This window comes from Equus przewalskii, unplaced genomic scaffold (genome assembly GCF_037783145.1).
Source record: "Equus przewalskii isolate Varuska unplaced genomic scaffold, EquPr2 ChrUn-10, whole genome shotgun sequence".
NCBI lineage: Eukaryota > Metazoa > Chordata > Mammalia > Perissodactyla > Equidae > Equus > Equus przewalskii.
The window spans coordinates 1,497,612-1,523,285 of record NW_027228747.1 but is presented as its reverse complement, the minus strand read 5'-3'; the positions used below and the strand labels follow the sequence as shown (position 1 = coordinate 1,523,285).

Sequence of the window (25,674 nt, the reverse complement as noted above, 5' to 3'; positions counted from 1 at the left end):
GAGTTTAAGCTACAGTTAGAACAGGCTTTCTGATGTGGAGGGACGAAGGTGATGGGAGAGAGCCTGGGGCGGGGCGCCAGGAAAGGACAGAGAAGGAAAGGGGAGTCTGAAGTGGGGAGGAAATGGGGAGCAGAACTGGAGGAATTGTCAGAGATTCAGCCATTCATTGTCCACGGGGTGCTGGGTGACAGGACTGAGAGAAGGAACTGTGCAAAGCACCTTGGCAAGCTCCTGAGAGATGGAGTGGAACTTAGCCCTTGCCCTCTGACCCTTCAGTCTTCACACCATCGGCACCCAAGGTCCCAACTAGTCCTTGTTCAAGTCTTCCTGTGAGAGGGAACTTCCTTCTCTGCCCCAAGCACCCCACCAGCTGACCGCCCAGTGAGCAACGCCTGGCCAGTGACAACTGTCACTCTAACCCAGACAACCATACACACACACACTAGACGAACAGCTTTCCTTAGCACCCCTAAACTCTACAACTAAAGGGCACCCCTGGACACCAAGAGGAGTGGTGGAGAAGAGCTCCCTCTGCTGCACCTGGGAGAATAAAGAATTGAAAGCAGAGTCTTAAAGAGATGTTTGCACACCCATGTTCATTGCAGCATTATTCACAATAGCTAAAACGTGGAAGCAACCCAAGTGTCCATCGACAGAGGAATGGATAAGCAAAATGTGGTATATTCATATAATGGAATATTATTCAGCCTTAAAAAGGAAATAAATTCTGACAAGTGCTACCACGTGGAGGAAACTTGAGGACATTATGCTAAATGAAATAAGCCACTCATGAAAAGACAAATGCTGTATGAGTCCACTTATAGGAAGCACTTAGAATAACCAAATTCATAGAGACAGAAAGTAGAATAGTGGTTGCCACAGGCTGTGGAAGTAGGGGAAGGGGGAGTTATTGTTTAATGGGTACAGAGCTTCAGTTTTATAAGATGAAAAGAGCTCTGGAGACGGATGGTGGTGATGGCTACACAACAGCGTGAATGTACTTAATACCACCGAACTGAGCACTTAAAATGGTTCAGATTGTTAATTTTATGTTATGAGTATTTTACTGCAATTTTTTAAAGTGGAGAAAAAAGGAGTGAGGCAGGGAGAGATTTGACACACAAAAGAGGAGGCAGTGTGACCACAGAGGCAGAGACTGGAGCAGTGCAGCCGCAAGTCAGCAATACCAGTGGCCACCAGACGCTGAAAGAGACAAAGAACCAATTCTCCCCAGAGCCTTTGGAGGGAGTGTGGCCGCCAACACCTGGATTTCAGACTTGTGACCCACAGAACCGTGAAGGAATAAATCTCTGTTGTCTTAAGCTCCCTAAGAAATCCCACTGGATTGTGCACTTTAAAAGGGTCAATTTTATGATATGTGAATTATATCTCAATAAAGCTTTTGTTTGTTTGTTTTTTCCCCAGTTGTACTGAGATATAATTGACACATAACATTGTGTAAGTTCAAGGTGTACACTGTGTTGATTTGATACTTTGATGTACTGCAGAATGATTACCACCATAATATTACCTCCTACCTCCATCCCATCACATAGTTGCCATTTCTTTTTTGTGGTGAGAATATTTAAGATCTACTCTCTTAGTAAATTTCAGGTATGTAGTACGGTATTATAAGATACAATCTCCATGCTGTATATTAGATTCCCAAACTTGTTAATCTTATAACTGGAAGTTTGTACTCTTTGACCAATATCTCCCCATTTCCCCCACCCCTCAACCCCTGGTAACCGCCACTCTATTCTCTGTTTCTCTGAATCTGGCTTTTTTAGATTATACATATAAGTATCATATGGTATTTGTCTTTGTCTGACTTATTTCACTTAGCATAATGCCCACAAGTTTCATCCAAGTTGTCACAAATGGCAGGATCTCTTTCTTTCTCAGGGCTGAATAGTATTCCATTGTATATATACCACATCTTGTTTATCCATTTGTCCATTGACAGACGCTTTGGTTGTTTCCATATCTTGGCAATTAGGAGTAATACTGCAATGAACGTGGGGATGCAGATATTTCTACGAGATCCTGTTTTCAATTCCTCAATAAAGCTGTATTTAAAAAAAAAAAAAGGAAAGACAGACAGACTAAGCTATTTTTTTCTTGAAAAGAGAATACTCCCTGGGTAAGGTGCTGGCCTCGAGGTGGGGGCACCCGTAAGGTACAGGAGGCACTATGCCAAGGGCCTGGAAATGTTTTCATTTTTATTTCTTTTAAAAGCACAAGAAATCTGAATATAATAATAATGAATATGTAGTAATGAATCCATCTTGGTTTACATTTGTCTTTATACCAATGCAGTCACAAAATATATTTTTTAATATTTTTCTATGGAGAATAGGGCCCAGAGAGGCAAAAGCTCCTCAGGCCTGTGGAAGTTCTTCTAGGTAATTTGTGAGGAAATCAGTCCCAGCCTTCAGATACTGAAGAGAAAGACCCAGGATCGGAGCCCTCATCAGCATCCCAACTCCTGGATCTAGACTCCGCCCCTCCCCCTACCCACCCTGGGAACCCTGCAGAGCTAGCAAACCTGGCACAGGAAAGTTCCATTAGCACTCAAAGTGCCAAGGGATTAAAGGCTGGGAATTCTTATATAAGGAGAGCAATGGAGTGTCCCAAGTGAGGAATGGGGCAACTTTAAAGCTTGGAGGCTTGAAGAACTGTGGGAGGAGGGACCAGAGAGGTCTATTGATGGAAAGCGAGCCTGGAGGCAAGAGGAGGGCCTCCTGACGCTGTGACTCTGATCTTCCAGAGGAGAGGTGGGAGAAGGGTGCCTCGCTACCCTCCCAATCTTTCTTCCTTTCTTTGGACAGAGGACTGGGTTGCTCTTCCCTGGCAGCTGGGAGGACAGAGGCCAGGAAGTCGGGCACTCAGAGGACAGGAAAGAGGGATCTGCTTGACATTCCGCTCAGCAATGGCCAGTGGTTCACTGAGGTGTTCCCTGCCACACTCTTCTCTTGTGCAGCAAGAACCGCTACAGTCGGCCCCACCCCGACTCACTGGCCCCCAGGCACCGCCTATAAGGGGGAGCACAAAACACCTCCCCTCACTCTGCTCCCTCTTCAGGCTCCTCTGGATCTGACCCTGCTCACCATTTGGACTAGGTCCCTTTTTAAATCCCAAGGGCCAGGAACACTGGAGTGCTATCTCCAGGAGTACATTCATAGGCTGCCTGCCACTGGGGTGCCAGCCTGGGACATCCTAGACTCTCCCCACTTCACTCCCCTCCCCCACATCCAATGAATGCTGCATGTTCATCTTTGGGCCCGTGCCTGCCCTCTTCCTGCCACCCCGCTGTGCTCCAGGTCAGATCCTCGTTATTCCACCTGCTTGGGGCGCCAGCTTCCTGGTGGGGCGTTCTGCCTCCCCTCCAAGTTCCCTATCCCCAGGTTCCAGGTCTCTTTGAAATCCAGGCTTTCGCAGAGGCACCATCGTATCCAGAATCTTCAATACCCACCTCACACCATGTAGCTTAGAGACAGGGCTTTCAAACATTCCTTTATCCCAAGAAACTCTTTCTTAAAGCCTTATGGGGGAGGTTGATATATGAAAAATATAGACCTCAGGCTCAAACAGGGCAGGGAACCAGGAGACCCCTCATCTGAGCCACCACCCCACCATGAGAAAGTCTCTAAGCCACTTCTGAGGATCCACTGGAGCTCTTGTAGTTCAAAATGCACTGGATCCTATCAGACTGGCCAAAACTTTTCAAAATGATACCGCCTAAGGCTGTCCAGGATGCCAGGAAAGGCTGCTCTCATTTACTACTAATGGGAAGTGTGAATTGTTATTGCTGTATTGGAAAGTAATATAGCAATAGCTATTCAAATTAAATATGCATACGCCCTTCAACCTAGCAGTTTCACTCCTGGGAATCTGTTCTGTAGAAATAAATGCATCAGTCCTTAAGGGTCTGTATACACAAATGTTTGTTCGTCAAGATTATTATTTTTTATAGTGAAAAAATTGGAGTGGTAATTACCCATTACTAGGGAATAGAAAATTGTCAAATAAACTGTGGTGCTTCCATATTGTGGAATAATATACAGCCATTAAAAAGGAGGATTCAGCCACAACTAGAAGGACCCATAACGAAGAATATACAACTATGTACCGGGCAGCTTTGGGGAGAAAAAGGAAAAAATAAAATCTTTAAAAAAAAAAAAAAAGGAGGATTTAGATCTCTACCAGTTGAGTTGAAGGGGTTTTCATGACATATGTTAAATGGATAAAAAATAAAATGAGACAAAAATACATCATGATCCCACTTTTATAATCCAAATTACATTGTACAAATACATCTCTTACGTTCCATCTTACATGGAATTATATTTATACGTAGTGACAACCACAAAGAGAGCTATGGAAGAATGCATTCTAGTATATTGCCGTTGGTTTGACTGTGGGGAAATGAAACTGTGGTGAATTTCTCAGTGCTGCAGTAGAAGCCGGGGCCCCCTGGGACTCTTCACAAACCCTGAGAATTAGGTTTGTAGCCATTTGTGTAGTTAATGCTTATCCAAGAGGATAATAAAACTTCTCTCCCAGAGAGAAGATGAAATGCTCACCAACTGGAGCAGGTCCCTAGGTTAAGCCCTGAGGTGACTGGGAGACCAAAAGCCTATCTCTCTAGCTGTTTACACTTGAAAAGGGATGAATGACGTCTCAGAATGTAGAGACATCTCTAGGACCAGGAGCCAGAGGCTCCAGGGCTGTCTGGTTCCTGGATACATTTTATTTACATTCCAAAGGGTGGGGCTAGGATTCAGGCCCAGGACACTTGCAAGGAGACTCTTTCAGAAGGAGAGGAGGACAGCTTCCAGGAGGACAGACCCTTTCGGAAGGAGACCTTCTTCCCCTTTATAAGAAGAGGAAAATCATTTTTCCTTGTTCTCACCTTTGGATGTTTGGTCCTTGAATAGGACCTGGCCCAAGGTAAGATGTGGGCCAAGGCAACCCTGACACATTGATTATTTACTGTAAGGAAATTAATGAGAAATCTGTCTCTGTCCAGAACACCTCAGGTGTGCATTCAGGATAACATTAATAAAGATAAATATTAAAAACCCAATAGTGAAAGAGAAGAAAGGTGTGATATTGTGATTTATAAGAAATATATCTGTTTGGTCATTCAGATGAACAAAATGTATTTCTCACATATACTTGTTACCAAACCAGGTTCGTTTTTGCCCACCGCCCAGAAAGCCAAACACCAAGACCATGAGACTGCAGCGGAGACAGAGTTTAATCACAAGGCAGCCATGCGAGGAAGCCAGAGCATGAGTCTCAAATCCACTTTCCCAAAAATAGGGACTCAGGGATATTTATGGGATGGGGGGCAAGGTGGTCTGAAAAGTGGGGGGTAGGTGATTGGAGGTGAGGAGAGGTGAGGAGAGGTGAGGTAATTGATGATCTGTGCAAGCGTAGTCAGACTTCATGCCTCTTCATAGAAACCATGTTCACAAAATGGCAGCATTAGCATGATCTGAGGGTGGAGTTTTTAGCCTCTTGACGTCAAAAGGCCGCTTATCCGACATCTGCACAGGCCCAGTTGATGAGTTGGTGATCTCAACCGGCCTGGAGTGGACAAAGGGGTTCTAATTCCTGAAAAACAGCTCGAACATCCATTACCCTGGTGACTCAGGCTCCAGGGAGATGTTATCTATAGGAACCTAGTGGGAGTCAGCATATTGCCTAAACAGTGCAGTTAACAATGGGTGGGTTAAAACAACTAAAGCTATAATCAGTAATTGCAAAAAGGAAAAAAAAGCATTTGTTCCTAGCTACTTAATCATCAATGGCTAACTCTCTGCTGATTTCAATCCCTCTTATTCTTTGGTATTTCTCATTCTTGAGGGATTCTGGGCGAGGACCAATCTAGCCACTTCTTGCTGAATTAGGGCATAGATCTGGGTTAGAGGAATGAAACTGTTTAACATTCCTTTGGAAATAGTCTCTCTCTTTTTTTTTTTTAAAGATTGGCACCTGAGCTAACAACTGTTGCCAATCTTTTTTTTCTTTTTTTTTTCCTTCTGCTTTTTCTCCCCAAATCCCCCCAGCACATAGTTGTACATTCTAGTTGTGGGTCCCTCTAGTTGTGGCACATGGTACGCCGCCTCAACGTGGCCTGATGAGTGGTGCCATGTCCGCGCCCAGGATCCGAACCAGAAAAAACCTGGGCCACTGTAGCGGAGAACTCGAACTTAACCACACGGCCTCGGGGCCGACCTGTGGAAATATTCTCTTGTTCCCAGCTTCATGTTGATGTTTTTGTATTATTAGAATTTTGTATCTTACTCAACATCTAAAACATCTAAAAAGCATATTTTATAATCAAGTGTCTGACCAGAAGGATAAGAAGAATAGACAACCCAAATTTTAACAGTCCCTGAAAAATAGACCTAATCCCAGTGGGGCCTCCATCTGACCCCCAGGTGGGGCCAGACGTCTGGTCTCAGTTCCTGATACTCTTTTGTTTTACTGGATATGCATCAGAGAGCGGAGCAACAACCGATACCCTGATCTTTCAGTTGTCCAGACGATGGCCATCAGCACAGACTCTCTGCCTGGGGCCATCACGTTCCTGAGGAACTCAAAAGAACAAGGTTATCAACTTATAGCTGCTGGGAGGGTCCATAAAAGCTACAGAGCATGTCTGGGTTAGTTAATCGGAAGTCATTCAAAGTTACAATATGGTCTCTTTTCTACAATATGGCTTTCCTTATGTCAACCTTGTGTTGACCAGTATCATACTTGGTCTTCATCCTTGGTTCCTGGCTCACAGCTCCCAAAATCCTTAGAATTTCCTGAGTGATAAGAGCAACGGGACCATCTTTTGTTATAAGATTTGGTCTCTTGTCCTCTGTTCCTGAAAAATGCTTCAGAGCCATAAAGGTGAAATGGGTATCTTATTATTTATAACAAGGCCCTTTCCAGCACAACTGAGTTTATGTCAGTGAGATGATTTTTCGAAAGCACCGCAGGATGGGGGCTGGTTGCCAGGGGAACCGACCAGGCATAGAGGGGTAAGACTGAAGATTTCCAGGGAGGGGAAGGGGACTAGAGGTTGAATCAATCATCAGCGGCCAATGATTTAATCAATCGTGCCTATGTAATGGAGCCTCCATAAAAACCCAAAGGAGGGGATTCAGAGAGCTTCCAGGTTGGTGAACTAGTATGCTCCCACGTACCATGGCCCCAAACTCCGTTAGGGCAGAAGCTCCTTTGTTCAGGACCTCACCCTGTGTATCTCTTTATCTGGCTGTTGATTCATATCCTTTAATATCCTTTGTAATAAATCAGTAATCTAGTGAGTAACTGGGTTTCCAGAGTCCAGTGAGCCACTCTAGCAAATTAATGGAACCCAGGAAGGGGGTTGTGGCAACCTCTGATTTATAGCCAGTTGCTCAGAAGTACAAATGACAATCCAGATTTGCAGCTGGCATCCTGAGTTGGAACGTTCAATCGGAGGTTCCAACCTCTGATCTATAGACAGTTGGTCAGAAGCACAGGTGACGACCTGGCTTGTGACCGGCACCTGAAGTTGGGGGAGGCCAGTCCTGTAGTGCTGAGCTCTTAACCCGTGGAATCTGATGCTATCTCCAGGCAGATAGTGTCAGAATTGAGTTGAATTGTAGGACATCCGGCAGATGTCCAAGAATTGTTTGGTGGCCTGGGGAAACCTCCCCACTCCACACACTGGAATTGGTATGAGAATCCTTTTTATGGGGGCAATTACAGGGGAAAAACAAGAGAGATAGAGAAGAAAGCAAGTAAAAAGAAAAAACTTCAAAAAATAGCACTTTAAAAGATAATACTCCCTTAAAAAGGAAAGAAATTCTAGCACATGCTACTACATGGATGAAACTTGAGGACATTATGCTAAGTGAAATAAGCCAGTCACAAAAAGATAAATAGTGTACGATTCTGCTTCTATGAGGTACCTGCAGTAGTCAAAGCCATAGAGACAGAAAGTCGAGCAGTGGTTGCCAGGGGCTAAGTGGAGGCAGAGTGGGGAGTTGTTGTCTGTTGGGTACAGAGTTTCTGTTTTGCAGGATGAAAAGAGTTCTGGAGATTCGTTGCACAACAACGTGAGTGTACTTAACACCACTGAACTGCACGCTTAAAAACGGTTAACATGGTAAATTTTATGTTATGCATTTTTTTACCACAATAAAAAATAAAAAACAAATTTTGGATGTATCACCAATAAATCAGCATCTATTATATGATCCCATATGTGTAAAATTATATATTTAAAAAGAGATGTATAAAAGGATGTAATCAAACCAATGGTTATTTCATCAAGATGGGATTTCAGATGAGTTTTTTTTCCTTTACATTTTTAAATATTTTCCCATTTTTTTACAATGACCATGTTTATTGATGTAATCTGGGGGGGGGGGAGTATCTACATTGTGAAAAATAATTATATGAAAAGAAGCATTCAGTTGACAAGTTAGGAAGGAAGCCACTAGCCTACAGGACAATGTCCGGAGCCCGCCTTTTCCCTGGTCCTCCACACCGCCCCGAGCTGCATCTCCAGCCCGATACCTGTGCCTCCCCGGCTCCCTGCCAGGCCAGACTGTTCTACTCACCAACTCTCACCCACAGCCAGACTCTGCTCCTGGGGGTGAATAGGCCAGCTTGCACAGTATCCTATATCCAGTGGCCTTTGTCTGAATATGTGATCCTGGCCAAATTAAGCCACCAAATAACTTTCCCTCTTCGAAATTCTACCACTTCCTCTGCAGAACTAAGGGGAGTCAGGGGTGAGAAGGATCATATTACTGATTTTCAAAAAAGAAAAAAGTATCAAAAACCTTATGTCGATTTTTTTTTAACGAATTTTTAGGAAGAAACCATTCATATAATACGCAAAACTGAGAGTCTCCTTGTTAGAAACTAGGAAGAAGTCCCAGAGCCTGTTTACCAGGCTTCCCCCTTACTCCCTTGGCTACTGTGGGGATCAGATTTTGCCACCCCAAAATATGTCTCTTTGGCTTGATTATTTTTAAGAACAAAAGATTTAGTGGGGCCGGCCCCATGGCCGAGTGATTAAGTTCACACACTCTGCTGCAGTGGTCCACGGTTTCGCTGGTTCGGATCCTGGGTGTGGACATGGCACCACTCATGGAGCCACGCTGCAGTGGCGTCCCACATGCCACAACTAGAAGGACCCACAACTATGTCCTGGGGGGTTTGGGGAGAAAAACAAAAAATAAAATCTTTTAAAAAAAAAAGATTCACGAAAAAGAGGAAGATTAGCATAGCTGTGAGCTCAGGGACACTCCTCAAGCAAAAAGAGGAAGATTGGCAACAGATGTTAGCTCAGGATCAATCTTCCTCACCAAAAAAAAAAAAAAGATTCGGGAAGAAACTTTGACCTTCCCCCTAACTGCCTAAAAGAATTTCAGATAGAAAGCCTGTTCCAGGAAGGAGTTAATACCATAAGATAATTATAGTATGACATAAACCAGGTGTGATAGACATGGAGGAACCCAGCAAGGGCCATTTGATCAAAGTCTTCACCACCTCTCATTGTCTTTACAAGGCAGGGTCAACTTTTGTTTACCAAACATTTGCTTTTCCATCTCCATGTGAATTGCCTTCCTCCCCTTTGAAGCCCCAAACCACTACCCCCAACATCCTCCTTTGTCTTTAGCTAAAGACAGTATTTAAGGTGGAGGCTTTGGCCCTTTTGGTGAGTTACTCAGTTTTCCTGGGTTTCTCCCGTGTATACAGGTTATAAAGCCTAGTTGGATTTTCTCCTGTTGTTCTGTCTCATGTGAATTTAATTCTTAGAGCAGCCAGAAGGACCTGGAGGGGAAAGGAATAGCTCTTCCTCCCCTACACTGCATGACGTCTCTGGGCCTGCTAAACTGTATGCTGCCTTCATGCAAATGAGAAAAGCGTCTCATCTTCCAGACAGATGCAGCCAGGCACCAAGGTGGCAGCTTGGACAGCTGAGCATGGGCTGAATTTCAGCCCCCACTGACTCCCCTGCCAGGGCTTTTGTGCAGGACACAAATTATTTGACTGTTCTCAGCAGCCCTGCATGGAGTACCTCCAGGGAACACAGCTTTAACACACTGTACTAGAGCACGTCTAACATCTCATCTAACTCTGGTGCACTGCAGTTCTTCAGAGCCTCAGCCTCACTCCGGGGCTGGGGAGTGGTGTTTTGTATTTCTGTGAGATATCTTATTGCAGCTATGAAATCTATTTATTAAAGCCAAGTATCTAACTAAACTGAAAGGACTTCCTCTGCCTCGCTGTGGACAGGGAACCCCCTCAGGGCAGAGAGTGGATTTCCTCCAAGACAACTAAGACAGTGAAGACAGGTCCTGGGACACAGGCCCTCTCTGAGCACATACCTGCTGAATGAAAGAATAAATAATGGCAATACATACTCTGGCCAACTAGAAACAACTCAAATGCTGCATAAAATTTGAAACCCCTTTTTAAATTGTATCAGGGAACAAAGAATTTAGTAAATATTCAGAGGCTAAATCTAAATAAAAATAGGAATCCAGGAAAATGAGAGGAGCTTTGAAGCTGGCTTTTGCCTTAAGGGTATTTGCTAAACTTGATGAAACTGAGCTCCACTTCTGCGGCCCAGGGTTTCACCGGTTTGGATCCTGAGTGCAGACATGGCACCATTCATCAGGCCACGTTGAGGTGGCATCCCACATGCCACAACTAGAAGGACCCACAACTAAAGTATCCAACTATGTACTAGGGGGATTTGGGGAGAAAAAGCAGGAAAAAAAAAGAAGATTGGCAACAGTTGTTAAATCAGGTGCCAATCTTTAAAAAAAAAGTGGAAAAATAGAAAGCATGAAATAAGATGATAGGAATAAAAACAAAGGTATCAGTAATTTCAATATATCTCAATGAACCAAAAGTTCCAGTTAAAAAATAAAGATCATCAGATCAGATTTTTTAAGGCCGTATTTGCTGTTTACAAAAGATATATCCAAAGCAAAAGGATAACGAAAGTTGACAATAGAAAAATGAAAAATATATGCCATATTATATGCCAAAATACATGCCAAATATTAACCAAAAAAATACCAAAAAACACATGCCAAATATTAACCAAACAAAAGCTGATTGATATAAAATATAATATAACATGCAAAGAGCACTATTAGAGATGAAAATAGTCACCACACATTAATACAAAATTCCCCAAAGATATAATAATTATGACCTTGTTTGCATCTAATACTATAGCCTCAACTATATAAACAAATATTAACAGAATTACAAAAAGAAATTAATAAATTCACGGCCTCAGTGAGATATTTGAACAGACTTCTTTCAGTAACTGAGAAAACAAGCAGACAAAAAAGCCTCAACATGAAAAAAGAAAATAGAGATCCACAGAATACACGTTCTTCTGACGCACCTACACAACTTTTATGAATTGACCTCATGCTAGAGCAAAGCAGAGAAGACATCTTTTAACATGTTTCATAGGATTGATGTCATAAATCCCCTGTTAACTGACCACAATGCAAATAAGTTAAAAATCAATAACAAATGGATATCTAGGAAAAAGACATATGTTTGAAAATTATAATATAGACTTCTAAAAATTACTCATGTGAAGAAAGGAAATCATAATGGAAATAAGAAAAGGCTTAGAACTGAACAATTAAATTATATTTTTATATACATCAATATAACAATATAAATACTCATGCAGTGTGGCTAAAACAGTACTTAGAGGAAAGTGTATAGCCTTAAATTCATATATTAGAAAAGACAGAAGTTTAAAAACAAATGAGTCATCTCAAAATAAACCCAAACAATATTGAAGGAAGAAAATAAAAGCAAGAGCAGAGTTTAATGAACTAGGAAACAAATATATAATAGAAAGAATTAATAAAGCCAAATTTGGTTTCTCAGAAAAACTAGAAGAAAAAAAGACAATCCTCTGACAATATTATTCAAGGAAAATAAAAAGAAAGGCAAGGCACAAATTAACATTAGGAACCAAAAAATTAGGGAGCATAACTAGAAATGCTTCAAATATATAGATAATAAGACTATAAGATAAATGAGTAACTTTCTATGAATAAATTTTAAAACACAGATGAAATGGGGAGATAAAGCAGGAAAAAAAATAAGATTGGCAACAGTTGTTAGCCCAGGTGCCAATCTTTAAAAAAAAAAAAAAAGATCAGAAACAAAACAGGAGTGCCACTATCACTTCTATTTAACAAGGTTCTAGAGGTCTTCACCAGTACAATGGGCAAGAAAAATAAATAAAAGTCATAAGGATTAAAAAGGAAAAAGCAAAAATTAGATTATCTGCAGATTGAAATAATTGGCTCTGTAGAAAACCCAAGAGAATCTAAATTATTAGAAATAATAAGAGGGTTTAGCAGTTTCTAAATATAAAATCAATACAAAACAATTACAAAAAGGAAAGAAATCCTGTCACATGCTATAATATGAATGAACCTTGAGGACATGACGAAGTGAAATAAGCCAGTGACAAGAGGCTATACTGTATGGTTCCACCTATATGAGACATCTAAAGTAGTCAAATTCCTACAAACAAAAAGTGGAATAATGGTTGCCAAAAACTAGGAGGAGGAGAAAATGGGAAGTTCTTGTTTAATGGGTACAGATTTTCAGTTTTGCAAGACAAAAAAGTTCTAGAGATCTGTTGTCCAACAACATGAATATACTTAGCACTACTGAACTGTGTACTTAAAAATGATTAAGATGGTAAGTTTTATGTCATATTTTTTACCACAATTAAAAATTTTAGAGCCAGCCCTGACGGCCTTGTGGTTAAAGTTTGGCACACTCCACTTCAGCAGCCTGGGTCCAGTTCCCGGGCACAGAGCCTCACTGCTCATCTGTTAGTAGCCATGCTGGGGCGGTGGCTCACATAGAAGAACTAGAAGGACCTAGAACTAGAATATGCAACTATGTAGTGGGGACTTGAGGAGGGGGAGAAAAAAAGAGACACAGGAAGATTGGCAATAGATGTTAACTCAGGATGAATCTTTCCCAGCAAAAAAAAAAAAAAAAGAAATTAAGTATTTTAAAACTCAATTACATTCCTATACCAATAACAATGTATATATTTTTTAAACATGCCATTTGCAACAACGTCAACAAATTGTACAATTAGGTGTTTTTATGGCAAAAATGATAACATGTTATTCAAAGACATTAAAGAAAACCTAAATAAATGGAAAAATAAACCATGTTGATGGACTGGAAGATTCAATATTCTCCACAAGTTGATCTATAGAATTAATGCTATGTCAATCAAAATCCCAACAAGTTGTTTCGTGGAATTTAACAAGCTCACTCTAAAGTGTCTATTTTAAAATAGGAGGCCAAGATACCCCTGAAAACAAAGAGCAAGCTGGGAGATTTGCCTTACCAGATATTAAGGATTATTACAAAAATATAACAATTAAGATGGCACTGTATTGGCCTAGAAATAGATCAGTCAATCGATAGAACAGAAAAGAGAGCTCAGAAACAGACCCACGCACACATTTATTATACACCACATTGCAGAGTGGTGGAGAAGGAAAGGAACTTTTAATACATTTTTCTGGAACAATTGTTTATGTGGAAAACAGATTTGACTTCTTCATCACACTATATACAAATACATGGTATTATTCCAACCATATAAAACTCACCACTATCAAAAACCATACATTGTTTACAGATGAAAATATATGTAGTAAAAATTATTAAGGAAAGAAATGAGAAAACTCAATGATCAAACAGTGGTTCCACTAAGAAGGAAGGAGATGGGATGGGGAAGACAACCCAGGGGGTTGAAAGGTAATGATCATGTTCATTTCTGAGACTCAGTGGGTCTTGTGTCATTATTCTTCATCTTAGATGCATTCCATAAATCATCCTGGAATACTCTGAATACGTAATTAAAAAATGTAAGGGAAAAAGATGGAGAAGAAATGGCCGCAGTATGGGTGATAAGAATAGCACTAGTGAACCGGGCAGGGGATGGGGAGTGCCCGGTTGTGGTCCCAGCTCCTTCTTAACTTATAGTTTGCCCTGAGTAGAGGCACTTTCTTCCCTGTAACTTAGTCTTCACCTGTTGAATGGGATCAGTAACACACACTACACATAAATCTTCCAAGGATCAAAAAGACAATGGATCTGAAAGTGCCTTGTGAAAGTAAAAGTGCTATACAAACGGAAAGCAGCATTGTTCTTGACAATTTCATGTTTGCTTGGCAGAGAACAAACAGCTACACCTGTGACTCAGCCCTAAACTCCTCTTACGGGAGACGCTCCGGACACAGAAAAGGGCTGTGGTGCCGCCGCTTCAGCCTCACGGCCATCACGGTGGCTAGATTGGAGGATTAATGTCAGTTATGCACGGAGAGGGCGAAAATGAGCCTCAGCAGGGAGACCTGGGGAACACAGAGCCACGCCTACTGTCCAGCCTGCAGGTGAACTGGACCTCCTGGATCAACCTCAGCAAAGGGACAGGACGTGAAGCCCCCAGCTTACCTCTGAACCTCTCCGTCTCCTCTGAGCCCAAACTACTGCTCCACAGAGTGAGCTCAAAGGGCTCACTTCCAACTTTCCTCGGTTGGAGGCAAATGCAATAAAAATGTGCAGTCTGTGCCCCTCTCCACACCCACTTACACCCTTTGACAGCTGCACTCACCAGATTCCAGTGCAAATACTGCCTCCTCCCACCACCCGCTCGGCAAAAAAGAAAACCCTTTAAAGTCATACCCTCAGAGCAAACAAAAGATTTGCTATTTGTTTGGGGTTTTGTTTTCTTTTTTAAATCCATGTTCCTGTTCCCCTCCACTACTGTGGAGAAGCAGAAGCAGAAGGACACACCTGTTTATTTAGCAGGTGGACTGAGAATGTTTGTTGATCCTCTTCAGCCTCCTGGCCTGCCTGCCCACCCACAGGAGCTCCCTGGAAGCTCATGCTGACTGCCTTGCCTGCGCAGCCCCTCCCAGCGGCAGCAGGTCTTCACCCACTGAAACGACTCCTCCTCCCTCTTTGTACCAAGGTCTTCTCCCCGCTGAAAGCAGGGGAGGGGAGAGGCAGGGGTTCCGATTCTCTTTGTCTCTGCAAACCCCTCCCCTTCATTGACTTGCTCATCACAGGTGTGTCTCAGGTGAAGTTGAGTTGCTTTTTTGGGATTTGATTGCTAGGAGCAAAAATATCCCCTTGCTGACATTCCCTGGGTGTCCACGTCCTGTATCCCTCCTCATAGGAAGGGCTCCCTGATGACCAGGGCTGTGGTACCACCACCATCAGCTCCTCCCCAGGAATTCAAGAAAACCAACCCAGACTTCCTGCTCTCTGCCCACGCAAGGGTGCTCACTCCACACCCCAAATTGCCAGCCACTGCGGGGCCAGGAAGGTACTTTTCCAGAGGAAGTGGAATAGAGCCAAGGCTTGCATGTGGCTGTGCAGACGGGCAGCTGGAGTTCTGAGTCCTTCCTGCTCCCCAACAGTGCCAGTGCCTATGCCCTGTGGGGCAGCGGAGGCAACTAGAGAAGGAGGAACTCCAAAGGCGATGCTTCCAGCCCTCTGGGGACTGTGCGCACATCCCCACCCTACAGAGGAAGAAGACGACTTAATTCCACACATTTGGGCCTTCAGGGAAGAGGGGCGGTGAGTAAGAGGGGAAAGAAGATGTGACCTCCCTCTGAGGTTCCTACAGAGGAACTTGCCTGGCTCAGACTAGGCCCGGAGGGGAGAGAACTGTAAGGGATGCCCCACTGCCCTGAGACAGTTCACCCCCTTGCACCCCACCTTCCCTGCCCAAAAACACTAATACAAACAATGGACTCAGACAATTAGTCATCTTCCCTGCAGGGGGCTGACAGCCAGTCTTGGCTCCAATGGGATAACTGGGGTGATTCATTCTGCTGAGGCTGCAGGGATGGCCTGGCTCAATATTGACTGAAAGGCTTGAAGCTGTGGTGGGCCCAGCCCCAGGGACCCCCACCTGGCCCCATTCACGAGCACCCCGTGATTCACATGTTCATGCAGCTGCCAGCTCTTCAGACCACCACCCTCAACACAAAGAACCCTGTCCCTGAATGCAGGAACAGACTCCTAAAGCGTGCCTCCCGCCTTTGACTGGGGCCCAGGCAGCGCGGTGAACTCAGCCATACCGCACCCTCGGTGGTCTCACGTGGAATGCTCCCCCCAGGCTTTGGGCATGCCAGCTGTGCCTTCTCTGCCCCAACTTCGATGTGGTGAGAAAGTGGACTAGCCTTGCCCCATGGCCCTTCCATCCTTCCCCTCTCACCACATTCAAAGTTAAAACACGTCTTTGTCTTGGGAGACCCCGCTAGGACTCTCTCTGCCCCAATCTGGACCCATCATAGCCTGGCTCAAGCATCATTTCCTTCTCCAAGCCCAGCCCAGAACGCTCTTTCCTGGAGACCACTGAGTCTTCCTTTAAGATGACTTCATCCAGAAGGGGCATCTTTTCTAATTCACAGAATGGCAGCTTATGAGCTAACAGCGGCCTTCGCAGGGTCGGTCCACCATCGTGTGGACCCTCTGTGAGGAAAAAAACAACTTTGTTTTCCAGAGATGCTGCCTCGGCATTTCACAGTGGGATAACCCTGCTCATGCTCAGCCAGAGTCTGGACACTTAGATAAGGACTTGAGTTTAGGATTCCCGCCATAAGTTCCCGCTTTACTTTTCCCAGAGCACCTTTACAATAACCACTTAGAGTGAAGCCCTCAAAAAGTGAATGACCTCCACCCCATTCACCTTCTAAGTAATAGGTTCCTGCTACCCTGCTCTCTATTTCAGGCTCACTTGTGACCCCGGACAGAGGACTGCCCTTCCCCCAGCTCATCGCGCCCCCTTACTTCTGGGATCTGTAAGTAATAATAAATCTAGTGACTCTACTTCCTTTGTGGCGGTGTATTGAAACTGTGCCTTCAATCAAAACGACCCCTGTGGGTTTCACCTCCCTGAAATAGGACCAGGATGCTGAGGGAGCTACCTGCTGCCCCCTTGTGGGTGGCTTGCTCCTCCTCAGTCAGCAGGTCATAATGTGCACATTCTTAATTCAACACACCAGCTCTGGCTTCTCAACACACCCTCCCACCAGCTCCCTCCCCCCGCCCCCCCCCCGCCCCACCCCCACCCCCGGTGAGTCACTGAGTCACTCCGGGAGGTGACTGTGAGCAAACCGTCTCATGGCTGGTGCAGCACCAAAGAGAAGAGGAAACAGAAATCATTGGGCAGCCAGGACACAGGGGTAGATTCGACCAAAAAGAATATTTATTGTACAATTAACAACCACTGGATTTGACTCAGACAAGCCCACTAGAGTGTGTCTCCACTTTGCCAACTTAACTGCAGGCCTTGAGGACTTCATTGTATATCATAGCCAAAGCCCCAAGGAAGGTGACATATTCCTGGAAGTTCACCACCTGGTCCTTGTTCTGGTCCAGGTCATCCAACAGCTTTGCAATTTCCGAGTCCTCCAGCTCCTAACGTGTTAGAATGGGAAATCCAGACTCAGTGGTGACAAGACCCCTGGGTCCTCTCCCTTCCTCCTCCCAGGCAGCCCTCTCTCAGATAAGTGGCTCTGTGCTCACTTGTCACCAAAGCCCCAAGTCCACTTTGGGTTCACTTGGCTTTACTGGTCTGCTCCTGCTCCTGACTCTGGGGAGTGAAAACCAGGCTGAGAGGACCCCCTACCCCCTCAGGGGAGTGGACCAATGGGCTCAGTGAGCATGTGGACCAGGGCCCCAGAAGGTGGGTAGATGTGAGTCAGATGCCCCGGCTCCTCCCCCTCTCCTAATCCTGCTTCTACAGGGCCAGGGGTGGGATGACCAGCCTGGGGAGGCTCACTCACAGCGCCAATGGTGAGCTCCTTCTGGATCAGCTCCTTCAGCTCACCCTTGCTCAAGGTGTTCTTGTCGCCCTCCCTGCTGGAGTACTTGTGGAAGATAGCCACGAGGAGGCTGATGGCCTGATCCAGGGGACACGCCATGGCTGAAGGCTGGACTCAGAGCTGGGGGCAGAGGGGCTGGTCAGCAGGGGCTTCCCACTCACCCAACACCCCAGGAGCTCTGTCCCCTTCTCCTCGAACCCACGCACTCCTTTTGTCTGCCTGCCTGAACCACCCAGCCTCAGGCACACACAGGTGGCCTCAGGAGACAACCCAGGGCTTGAAGGGGAGCGAGTGGGCAAACTCTAGGTTCAGGAGATCAGCGGCCTGAGGGGGACGCGAGGAGAGGTGGTGCAAGGATCCTAAAGAGCAAATAGGGCCACCGCTGAGAACTCCAGGGGTTCCAGGAGAAGTTGGGGAGGATGGGGGGCGGGGAGGTGGAGGCAGCACAACCAGCCCCACACACAGCCTCACAAGACCACAGCTGCGGCGTTGACACACCCAGGCCACACCCTCCCGCGCCCCAGCAGAGCGCGGGGAGCCGCCCCGCCGCACGCCCAGCCCGGGGCTGGCCCGCCGCTCCCGACCCTCCCGCCGGCCCAGGGGCTCGCAGACGCCGCAGCGGGATCCCGGCGCCGCCCGCAGAGTCCGCAGCAGCCCCCCGGGGGCAGGCGGCGGCTGGGCGAAGGCGGGGGCGCCGGGCCGCGCTGGCGAGAACTCACCCGGGGCCGCAGCGAAGCGCAGACGGAGCGGTCGAGGTGATGCGCTGTGTAGCCGACCGGGCGCCCGCCTTATACCGGCCGGTGTGTCCACCCTACCCGCCCAGGGCCCGCCCCGCGCCCCACCCCGCGCCCCACCCCGCGCCCGTGGTTTACACAACACGAACACCCCCGGCCCCTCTCAACTTTCCACGCCTCCTGCCCCGGGGTTGTTCCGCGTTCCGAAGGTGAGGGAGCCTGGCGGAAGGATGGGGGCCCCTAGTGGAGACCCCCCGCAAGCCCAGTGACCTGGAGCGCCCCCTAATCTCCATAGCTCAGTTTGCCCACCGTCGTGAGACGTGTGACACGGGGGTGGGGAGGTGGAGGGCATGGGGGGGCGGGGCGCCTAGAGGGTGTTCAGGGTCAACCCTAGATGAAGGAGAGGACCAGCCAGTGGTCTACAGGATATGATTTAAAGGACGTCTAGAACATCCATCTCCCAGCAAAAATAAATTCCTACCACCGCCCCCACTCCCTTCCCCCCGCGCCTGGCATTCCACCCGGAGCCTCTTGCCCACTACTGTGCACACACGCCTGAGCCGAGCCTTGTAAGCATCATTAGTTATTCACCCTGTAGTGAAAATCTTTTTCAGATCCTGTCCTGAGAAATGATTTTGATAGGGAGAGGTGGGGAGAGCAAAAAGCACTGGACCCCAGAGATGATTGGGGTGGGACGGGCTGGGGTGGGACTTGCGGCTGAGGGAGATATGGAGGAGAGGGAAAGGGGGCTGGCCTGGAGCCAGAGCCAGACTTCCCCTTTGCATTGGTGTTGCAGGGTGGCCTCCAGCAAGCTGGTGACAAATCAGACTGGCTTGTGCACCACTTCCCTCCGTGTCCTCACTCTCAAAGCACTTTCCCTCTTAGCTTTCTCTGCATCTCTGCAGCAAGCAGAAGCCTGGCCCAATCTCCCCATTTTCCAGAACGGCAAAACTAAGCCCAGGGTCTAGCGGGTGGCATAGTGGTTAAGTTTGCATGCCAGCTTTTGCTGCCCCAGGTTCACCAGATCAGATCCTGTGTGCGGATCTACCCACCACTGATCAAGCCATGCTGTGGCAGCATCTCACACAGAAAAACTAGAATGACTTACAACTAGGATATACAACTATGTACTGGGGCTTTGGGGAGAAAAAAAAAACGAGGAAGATTGGCAACAGATGTTAGCTCAGGGCCAATCTTCCTCACCAAAAAAAAAAAAAACCTAAGCCCAGATAAGCTCAATGATGTCACACTGTAGAAGGACAAGAAGTGGGGTGGAAGCCCAGGACCCTAATGCCAGAGACTGTCAACCCACTCAAGGAGAAGCTTTTCCTTGCACACTATCCCCAGCCAAGGTGGACAAGATGTCTTCAAAACCAGCCTCCAGACACCTGGAATGGGAAATCTTTATTTGCTTTGATGGGAGAGAAGTCTGAAGCAGGGCCATCTGAGAGGGAGAGGAGCGCAAGGGGCCACAGAGGGTCTGTGAGAGGAGCTGCAGAGGCCAAGGGCAAGGAGCTGAGCCCCGGTCACTTGTCCTCCAAGAAGAAGTCGTTATAGGCCATGCACAGCGTGGTCAGGAACACCGAGTACTCCTTGAAGTCGATCTCCTGGTCGCTGTTTTTGTCCAGGCTCTTCATCAGGTCATCGATACTGCTCTCCTTCATCTTCTTCGAGGACCCAGGAAGAGGAACAGGTCAGCCACACCGCCTTGCCCTGCCCCACTGCTGTGTGTGGTGCCACCCATCCCCTGGGAAGGCAGCCTCAGGGTGATCCCCAGCTGGGTCAGCAACCGTCTGAGCATCTCGACCCCCCCCCCCGCCGAGTCTCCCCTCAGCCCACACCCAGTACAGGGCCTGGCACCAAGCAGAGGCTCAGGGACCTGACTCCTGAATCTAAATAAATCACAGCAGGAAGGCTGGTCAAGCCTCCCTTCTCTCAACACTGCACCATCCAAAGAAATAATGGTCTAGGTTGTATATAACACCTAATAGAAACAGGTCGGTGACTATGCGGCCTGAGCATGATGCCTGTCTCCAACTCCTTCTGTCCTTATAGGGGAGAGTTGAGAACTGACCCAGACAACACGTCTCTCCAGGAGAGCAGTGTGTTGGAGCTGAGAAACGGTCGAGTCCTTCCTCTCTAGGAGAGCTTGCAAGACAGCTGAGTGGAAGTGAGTGCCTGGCACCCAGTCTTACTCTCTGTCTGGTCCCCTGCCCACCAAGCCCGGCTCTGCCAAGAGGATGGAGACAGGGCCTTCGGGTGGAACAAGAAGAAAATACAGGCACATCCTGCCATCCCCTCTTCAGGGCCCTCAGCTCCAGCTTTTCCACAGGAGACAGAACTTTGAGACATACGGAGATGGAAACAGCCTCTCTGTGACGTGATCTTTGTTCCCAGTCTGGGCTCCTATTATAGCCAGGCCCTCCCCAGGGGCCCTGTCCCCCTGTAACTAACCCCTGCCAGCTCGTGGTTCCTCCCTCTGCCCTCATTAACCCCAGGATGCAGAGAGCCTGGCAGGAAGCCCGGAGGGCAAGCCGGGGGACACCCACGCCTGCTTCTCCCCTGCCCACAGGGGCAACTCAGGGGAGCTGCTCTCTGGGGCGGCCCACCAGGGCTCAGGATGTGACAGGAGAGGCCTGCAAGCTGAATTTTAAAGGAAAAAGGGAGGGTGACACACAGGCCTGGCCTGGAATTCCAACTCAGCCTCATACTAGCTGTGGCCTTGGACAAGTTATATAATGTATCTAAGCCTCAATTTTTTCTTAACTGTTAAAATAATATCTTGACTACCTCACAGGCTTTCCCCTCTGTCAGTTATCTCCCTCCCACCATCTCCATCTGGTAAGAATCAACTAGGTCTCCTTCCAACCTTGTGTTCACAAAGGAGCAGAAAGGTCCTTTTGGTTCCAAGTCAGCACCAGCTGAGAGCCCCTGATGTGCCAGGCGCATGGAGGGGCGTCAGGTTGGGGCCCTGCCCTTGAGCAGTGCACAGCTCGACCTGGACCCCCTGGGTCCCCTCATCCCCCATGATCCCTCATACAGGTTCCACCATGGCTTTGCAGGTCTAGCCTCAACACAGAAGCTTCCTTGATCTCGTTCTCTAAACCCTCACCCAGGCCGTAGTCCACCCTCCAGATGCCACCCTTCCTCTTTCCAGGGAACCCTGACTCACCCTCCAGCACGGAGGTCCAAAGCTCTGTTGGCCCAAGTTGCCCACCTTCTTCCTTTGGTCTCTGTCCGTACCTTTTGGCCACCCTGCTCCTGGCTGAGATTAGGGCACCTTGACGGCAGGTGTGTGTCCTCACGCTAGATGTCTATGGAAGCAGAGCTGGGCCTCTCGCCTCACTCTGTCAGTGGTATGGGTGCTCCCCCTCATGGTACCCCCTCATGGTACTCATGGGAGCACTCAGACTTTGGAGGGAGGGGGACAGTCACCTACCTCACCAAGACACAGCTCCTTCTTGATCAGCTCCTTTAGTTCCTTCCTACTAAGGGTCAGTTTGCTGCCCTCTCTCCCCGAATATTTGTGGAAAGTCGTGACCATAGTGGTCAGGGCCTTCTCAAGAGGAGTCTCCATCACGGTGTGTGGCTCTGAAGGGTGAAGGGAAAGGAGACGATTACATTGCCAGGGGAAGCCAGACCTTCTACTCCCCCCACCTCCCAGCCCCTCCTTCAAGGACCAGAGACTGGAACCCGTAATGGGACTGAAATCCACCAACGAGTAGACCCAAATGTGTCGGCGCAGGTTGGACTGAGACCCAAGGCCGTCTTGGAACGGCCAGAGGGGTGAGACTGACCAGGCTCGCAGGAGACTGCACGCTCTCCTGCTTAGGGAATGTTGAAAAAGGGGTCTAGGGGCAGAGGGATGACAGGATGACCTCCCCAAAAGAAAAACTGGTGGCAGACATGGAACAGATAAAGGGTAAGGACTTCTCCCTGCCCCGTCCAGCTTGGGCACTCATTTTCCAGAGACAGTCCTCACCATAGTCACCCTCCTGTGCACAGATGCCTGATTGACCTGATAGCGGGGAGTGTCCCATTGTAGAAGTGGGGGACAGGGCAAAGGGAGAGTCCAGAGGTTGGAGGGGGCTGGAACTGGGAGATAAGGTCTCAACAGGAAACTGGGGAGAGGTGATTGGACTTGTCCAGCTGGTCTCAAGTCTCCAGCCCAGGGAACTGCACGTGCAGACTGCCACAAGGCAGTGAGGGGGCAGGCCTAGTGAAAGCTCCGGGGTCACTCTGAGAGCTGGAGCCAGAGGCTGGGTTTGAATGGAGCCCTCCAGGCCATCAGCACAGTTGCACCCACCCAAGGGACAAGGCAGCTGGAGCTCCTGTGACTCAGACTTGAAAACCACTTCCCCCTTAGGGAGGAAGGAGGCAACACCCGAGGAACTTGAGGGGTGCAGGTAAATCTCTGTAGAGTCCTGAGCAAGGAGGAAGCAGCTGCTGGCTCTCCCCTTCAGCCCAAAGCCCACCTCGTGATTCTCGAACTGGACCTGTCGTTCATCTCCCACCACCCACAACCCTCAGCTTCTCCCCACCTCCAGGAGACTCAGCCAGGACCACAACTGAAGGCAAGCGCCTCTGGGTATCTGCAGGAGCATCCTGGCTGGTCCTGGTCTCCACCTCCACCCCTAGAGTCACTTCTCAGGAAATTCTGATAACCCCAATTCCAGATCCTCTGCCCTCTCCTCCCTGAGCACATGCCCACTCATCGGACTGGGCCTTCCTTGGTGGAGGTCACCACAGCTTGTCACCTTCTGGTCTCATCACCCGCCTTGCCCCACCGTATGGATGAGCAGGAAGATCAGAAGGAAAGACTCACCAAGGAAAGAGTAAACCAGAGAACCAGGCAGCGGAAACAGGCTCCCTCCCACTGCTCTCTGTCTTTATTCCCTTGCTCCCATCACCAGGAAACCAGGGCAGGGAAAGGGCCAATGAGAAGGGGCCGGGGACATGAGGAAGCCCAGGTGAGAGCCTCTTGGGATGGGGCTGGGGAGAAACCCCCTCTGCCAATCTCACCTTCCTTGTTTCCAAGTGGAGGGAGGCGGGGCACACTGAGTTCACCATGGCACACACATCTTCAGTCCCAGAAACTTTGTTTTCCCAACCAAAAATCAGAACTCACAATCTGATGGGACAACAGAGTGGAGGAGGAGAAAGCGGGCTATCCTGGAAAGAAGACCCAGGAGGTGTGGGCCAAATGCAGGGTATCTCCCCATGCCCTAGGCTGCTCTCCACACTGGGGCCCTCCACTCACACCAAGAGCGGAGCAGACACACCTCAAGATGAGAAGCAGTGGGGGGCGATGGTTCCTGCCAAGGGCATTGTCAGGGTCATTAGCTAGTATGGAGCCTAAGATTTTTAAAGGGCTTTTAAATGAGCGATTTCTTCTAAACCTCACTCATCTTCATGGGAAAGAATTCACAGAGACTCTTGAAATGGAGGACTGAGAATCAAGGATTGAGGAGGGGATCTGAGAAAGGGTGGGGCTGGGTGATGGGGTAGAGGTTGTGGGTTGGGGGCAGCAGGGATCAGGGTGCAGTAATGAATGGGGTAGGGGTCAGAGAGAGTTGCCTGTATCCCAGGAGAGACTCAGACATTGTTCTACTGCCAACCAGTCCAAGTATGAGAACAGAACTGAGTTAGGGGCTTAGAATCTGTCGCTGCTGCAGCCCCACCCTAGCCTGCCTGGGTCCTCCCCCCCAGCCCCCATTCCACTCCCACCCCTGGTTGGCCAGGCTAGAGAGGCAGCAGGGACTGGTCGCTAAGCAACAGGAGTTTCCGAAGTAGAGAGTGATGCAGGAGGAGGCTCAGGGGAGGGCACTCCCGTGGAAGATGGGCAGACTAGGGCGGGTGGGGGGGCGGGGAGGAGGCAAACTTTTTCCTGGATGAAAATTCTACCCAAGTCTCCGCAGTCACACTCTAGGGGAACATCTGAGTCACCTACCCAACTCCTCTGAAACTTGAGAGAAAAACACGATGAGATGAGAAGCAAAGGGGAAGGCTTGGGAGGTCAAGGGAACCAAACCCTCCCTGCCTCTGGACCTGCCCTCTGCTCACCTCTTTCTTAAAGGTCCCCATATCACCCAGGAGGCCTGGAAGTCTAACCTCAATCTCACCCACTGCATGCTGGAGCCGATAGCCTTTAAGGGAAAGCAACATCGTATCTGATATTATATGCGGAGGGGGGGGGTGGGGGGTGGGGGGGTGGGGGGGTGGGGGGATGATAATCTCAATTTCATTTATCAGATCATATGTCTGGAATTTTGTCTCCAAAATTAGGGTCACCTCCCAGTGACTCCCTCACTCCCACCCAGCCACTATCCTCTACTCATCCCTTCTGAGGTCCTTCGTCCTTCTCTGAAGGGGCATGATTCCTAACTGATAACAGATCCACCCCAGAACCTTTGCGGTAGAGAGAGGAGTTAGAGAAGGACAGTATTTTCATGCTGCTGCCAATGGCCAGGTCTCCCTGCACACGGCCTCCACAGACAGGAAGGATTCATCCATTCCCAGGGTTTGAAGCCAGGGCACTGGAAAGCCGTGACAGGACAGGGCCTGGGCTGTAAATTTCAAGACTGAGCCCTCCGCCCCATTCCTCTCTGGCCTCACTACTCCCTCCCTGTGACTCAACCCTTTCCCCCATCTCTCCCCCAGGGTGCCCAGACTCCATTCCAGACCCCAACTAGGAACAGATGTGACCTTCAGTCCCATTCCAACCTCAGTTATAGGTCTCGCCAGAGGCAAGGTTGGAGAGTGGGGAGGGGTGAGCAGGCTGGCTAAGATCCCACAGCTGGGGCATTCCAAGCCTCTGCGGGTCTCTTTCCCCCTGCCTTCGGCCCCATCAGAGTCAACTCTATCACACGCAAACACACACATGCACACACACGTGCATACACACACCCTCAGTCACCTCACATCCCTCTCCCACCTTCACTAGTCTGCTCTCCACAAAACTAAGCTCAACCACCAGTGCTCCCCACCACCACCCCTACATATTTCTCAGC

General features: G+C 48.1%; 2 protein-coding genes and 1 long non-coding RNA gene across 5 annotated transcripts in view; 1 reads left to right on the top strand and 2 right to left on the bottom strand.

The window, feature by feature from the left end:
- Positions 1-14,708, top strand: part of LOC139081419 (uncharacterized) — a 39,768-nt gene extending 25,060 nt beyond the window's left edge. For both annotated transcript variants that reach the window (XR_011536508.1, XR_011536509.1), the window contains one exon: positions 14,269-14,708. This is a non-coding gene — a long non-coding RNA (uncharacterized lncRNA). The remainder of the gene's footprint in view (positions 1-14,268) is intronic.
- A 2,581-nt stretch (positions 14,709-17,289) lies between these two features.
- On the bottom strand, positions 17,290-18,984 carry S100A6 (S100 calcium binding protein A6). Its single transcript, XM_070607551.1, has 3 exons — positions 18,650-18,984; positions 17,892-18,050; positions 17,290-17,523 (listed from the first exon to the last, which is right to left on the bottom strand). Exons 2-3 carry the CDS (start codon positions 18,027-18,029, stop codon positions 17,383-17,385), a joined length of 279 nt encoding a protein of 92 aa, XP_070463652.1. The 5' UTR covers positions 18,030-18,050; positions 18,650-18,984; the 3' UTR covers positions 17,290-17,382.
- A 1,066-nt stretch (positions 18,985-20,050) lies between these two features.
- S100A5 (S100 calcium binding protein A5) lies at positions 20,051-24,748 on the bottom strand. 2 transcript variants are annotated; one of them, XM_070607215.1, is made up of 4 exons: positions 24,615-24,748; positions 23,687-23,836; positions 22,104-22,255; positions 20,051-20,331 (listed from the first exon to the last, which is right to left on the bottom strand). In XM_070607215.1, exons 3-4 carry the CDS (start codon positions 22,239-22,241, stop codon positions 20,191-20,193), a joined length of 279 nt encoding a protein of 92 aa, XP_070463316.1. In that variant the 5' UTR covers positions 22,242-22,255; positions 23,687-23,836; positions 24,615-24,748; the 3' UTR covers positions 20,051-20,190. The 2 variants fall into 2 exon arrangements, with proteins under 2 accessions (XP_070463316.1, XP_008541470.1); XM_008543248.2 differs by lacking the exons at positions 23,687-23,836; positions 24,615-24,748 and having other exon boundaries at positions 22,104-22,585.
- Positions 24,749-25,674: the final 926 nt, after the last annotated feature.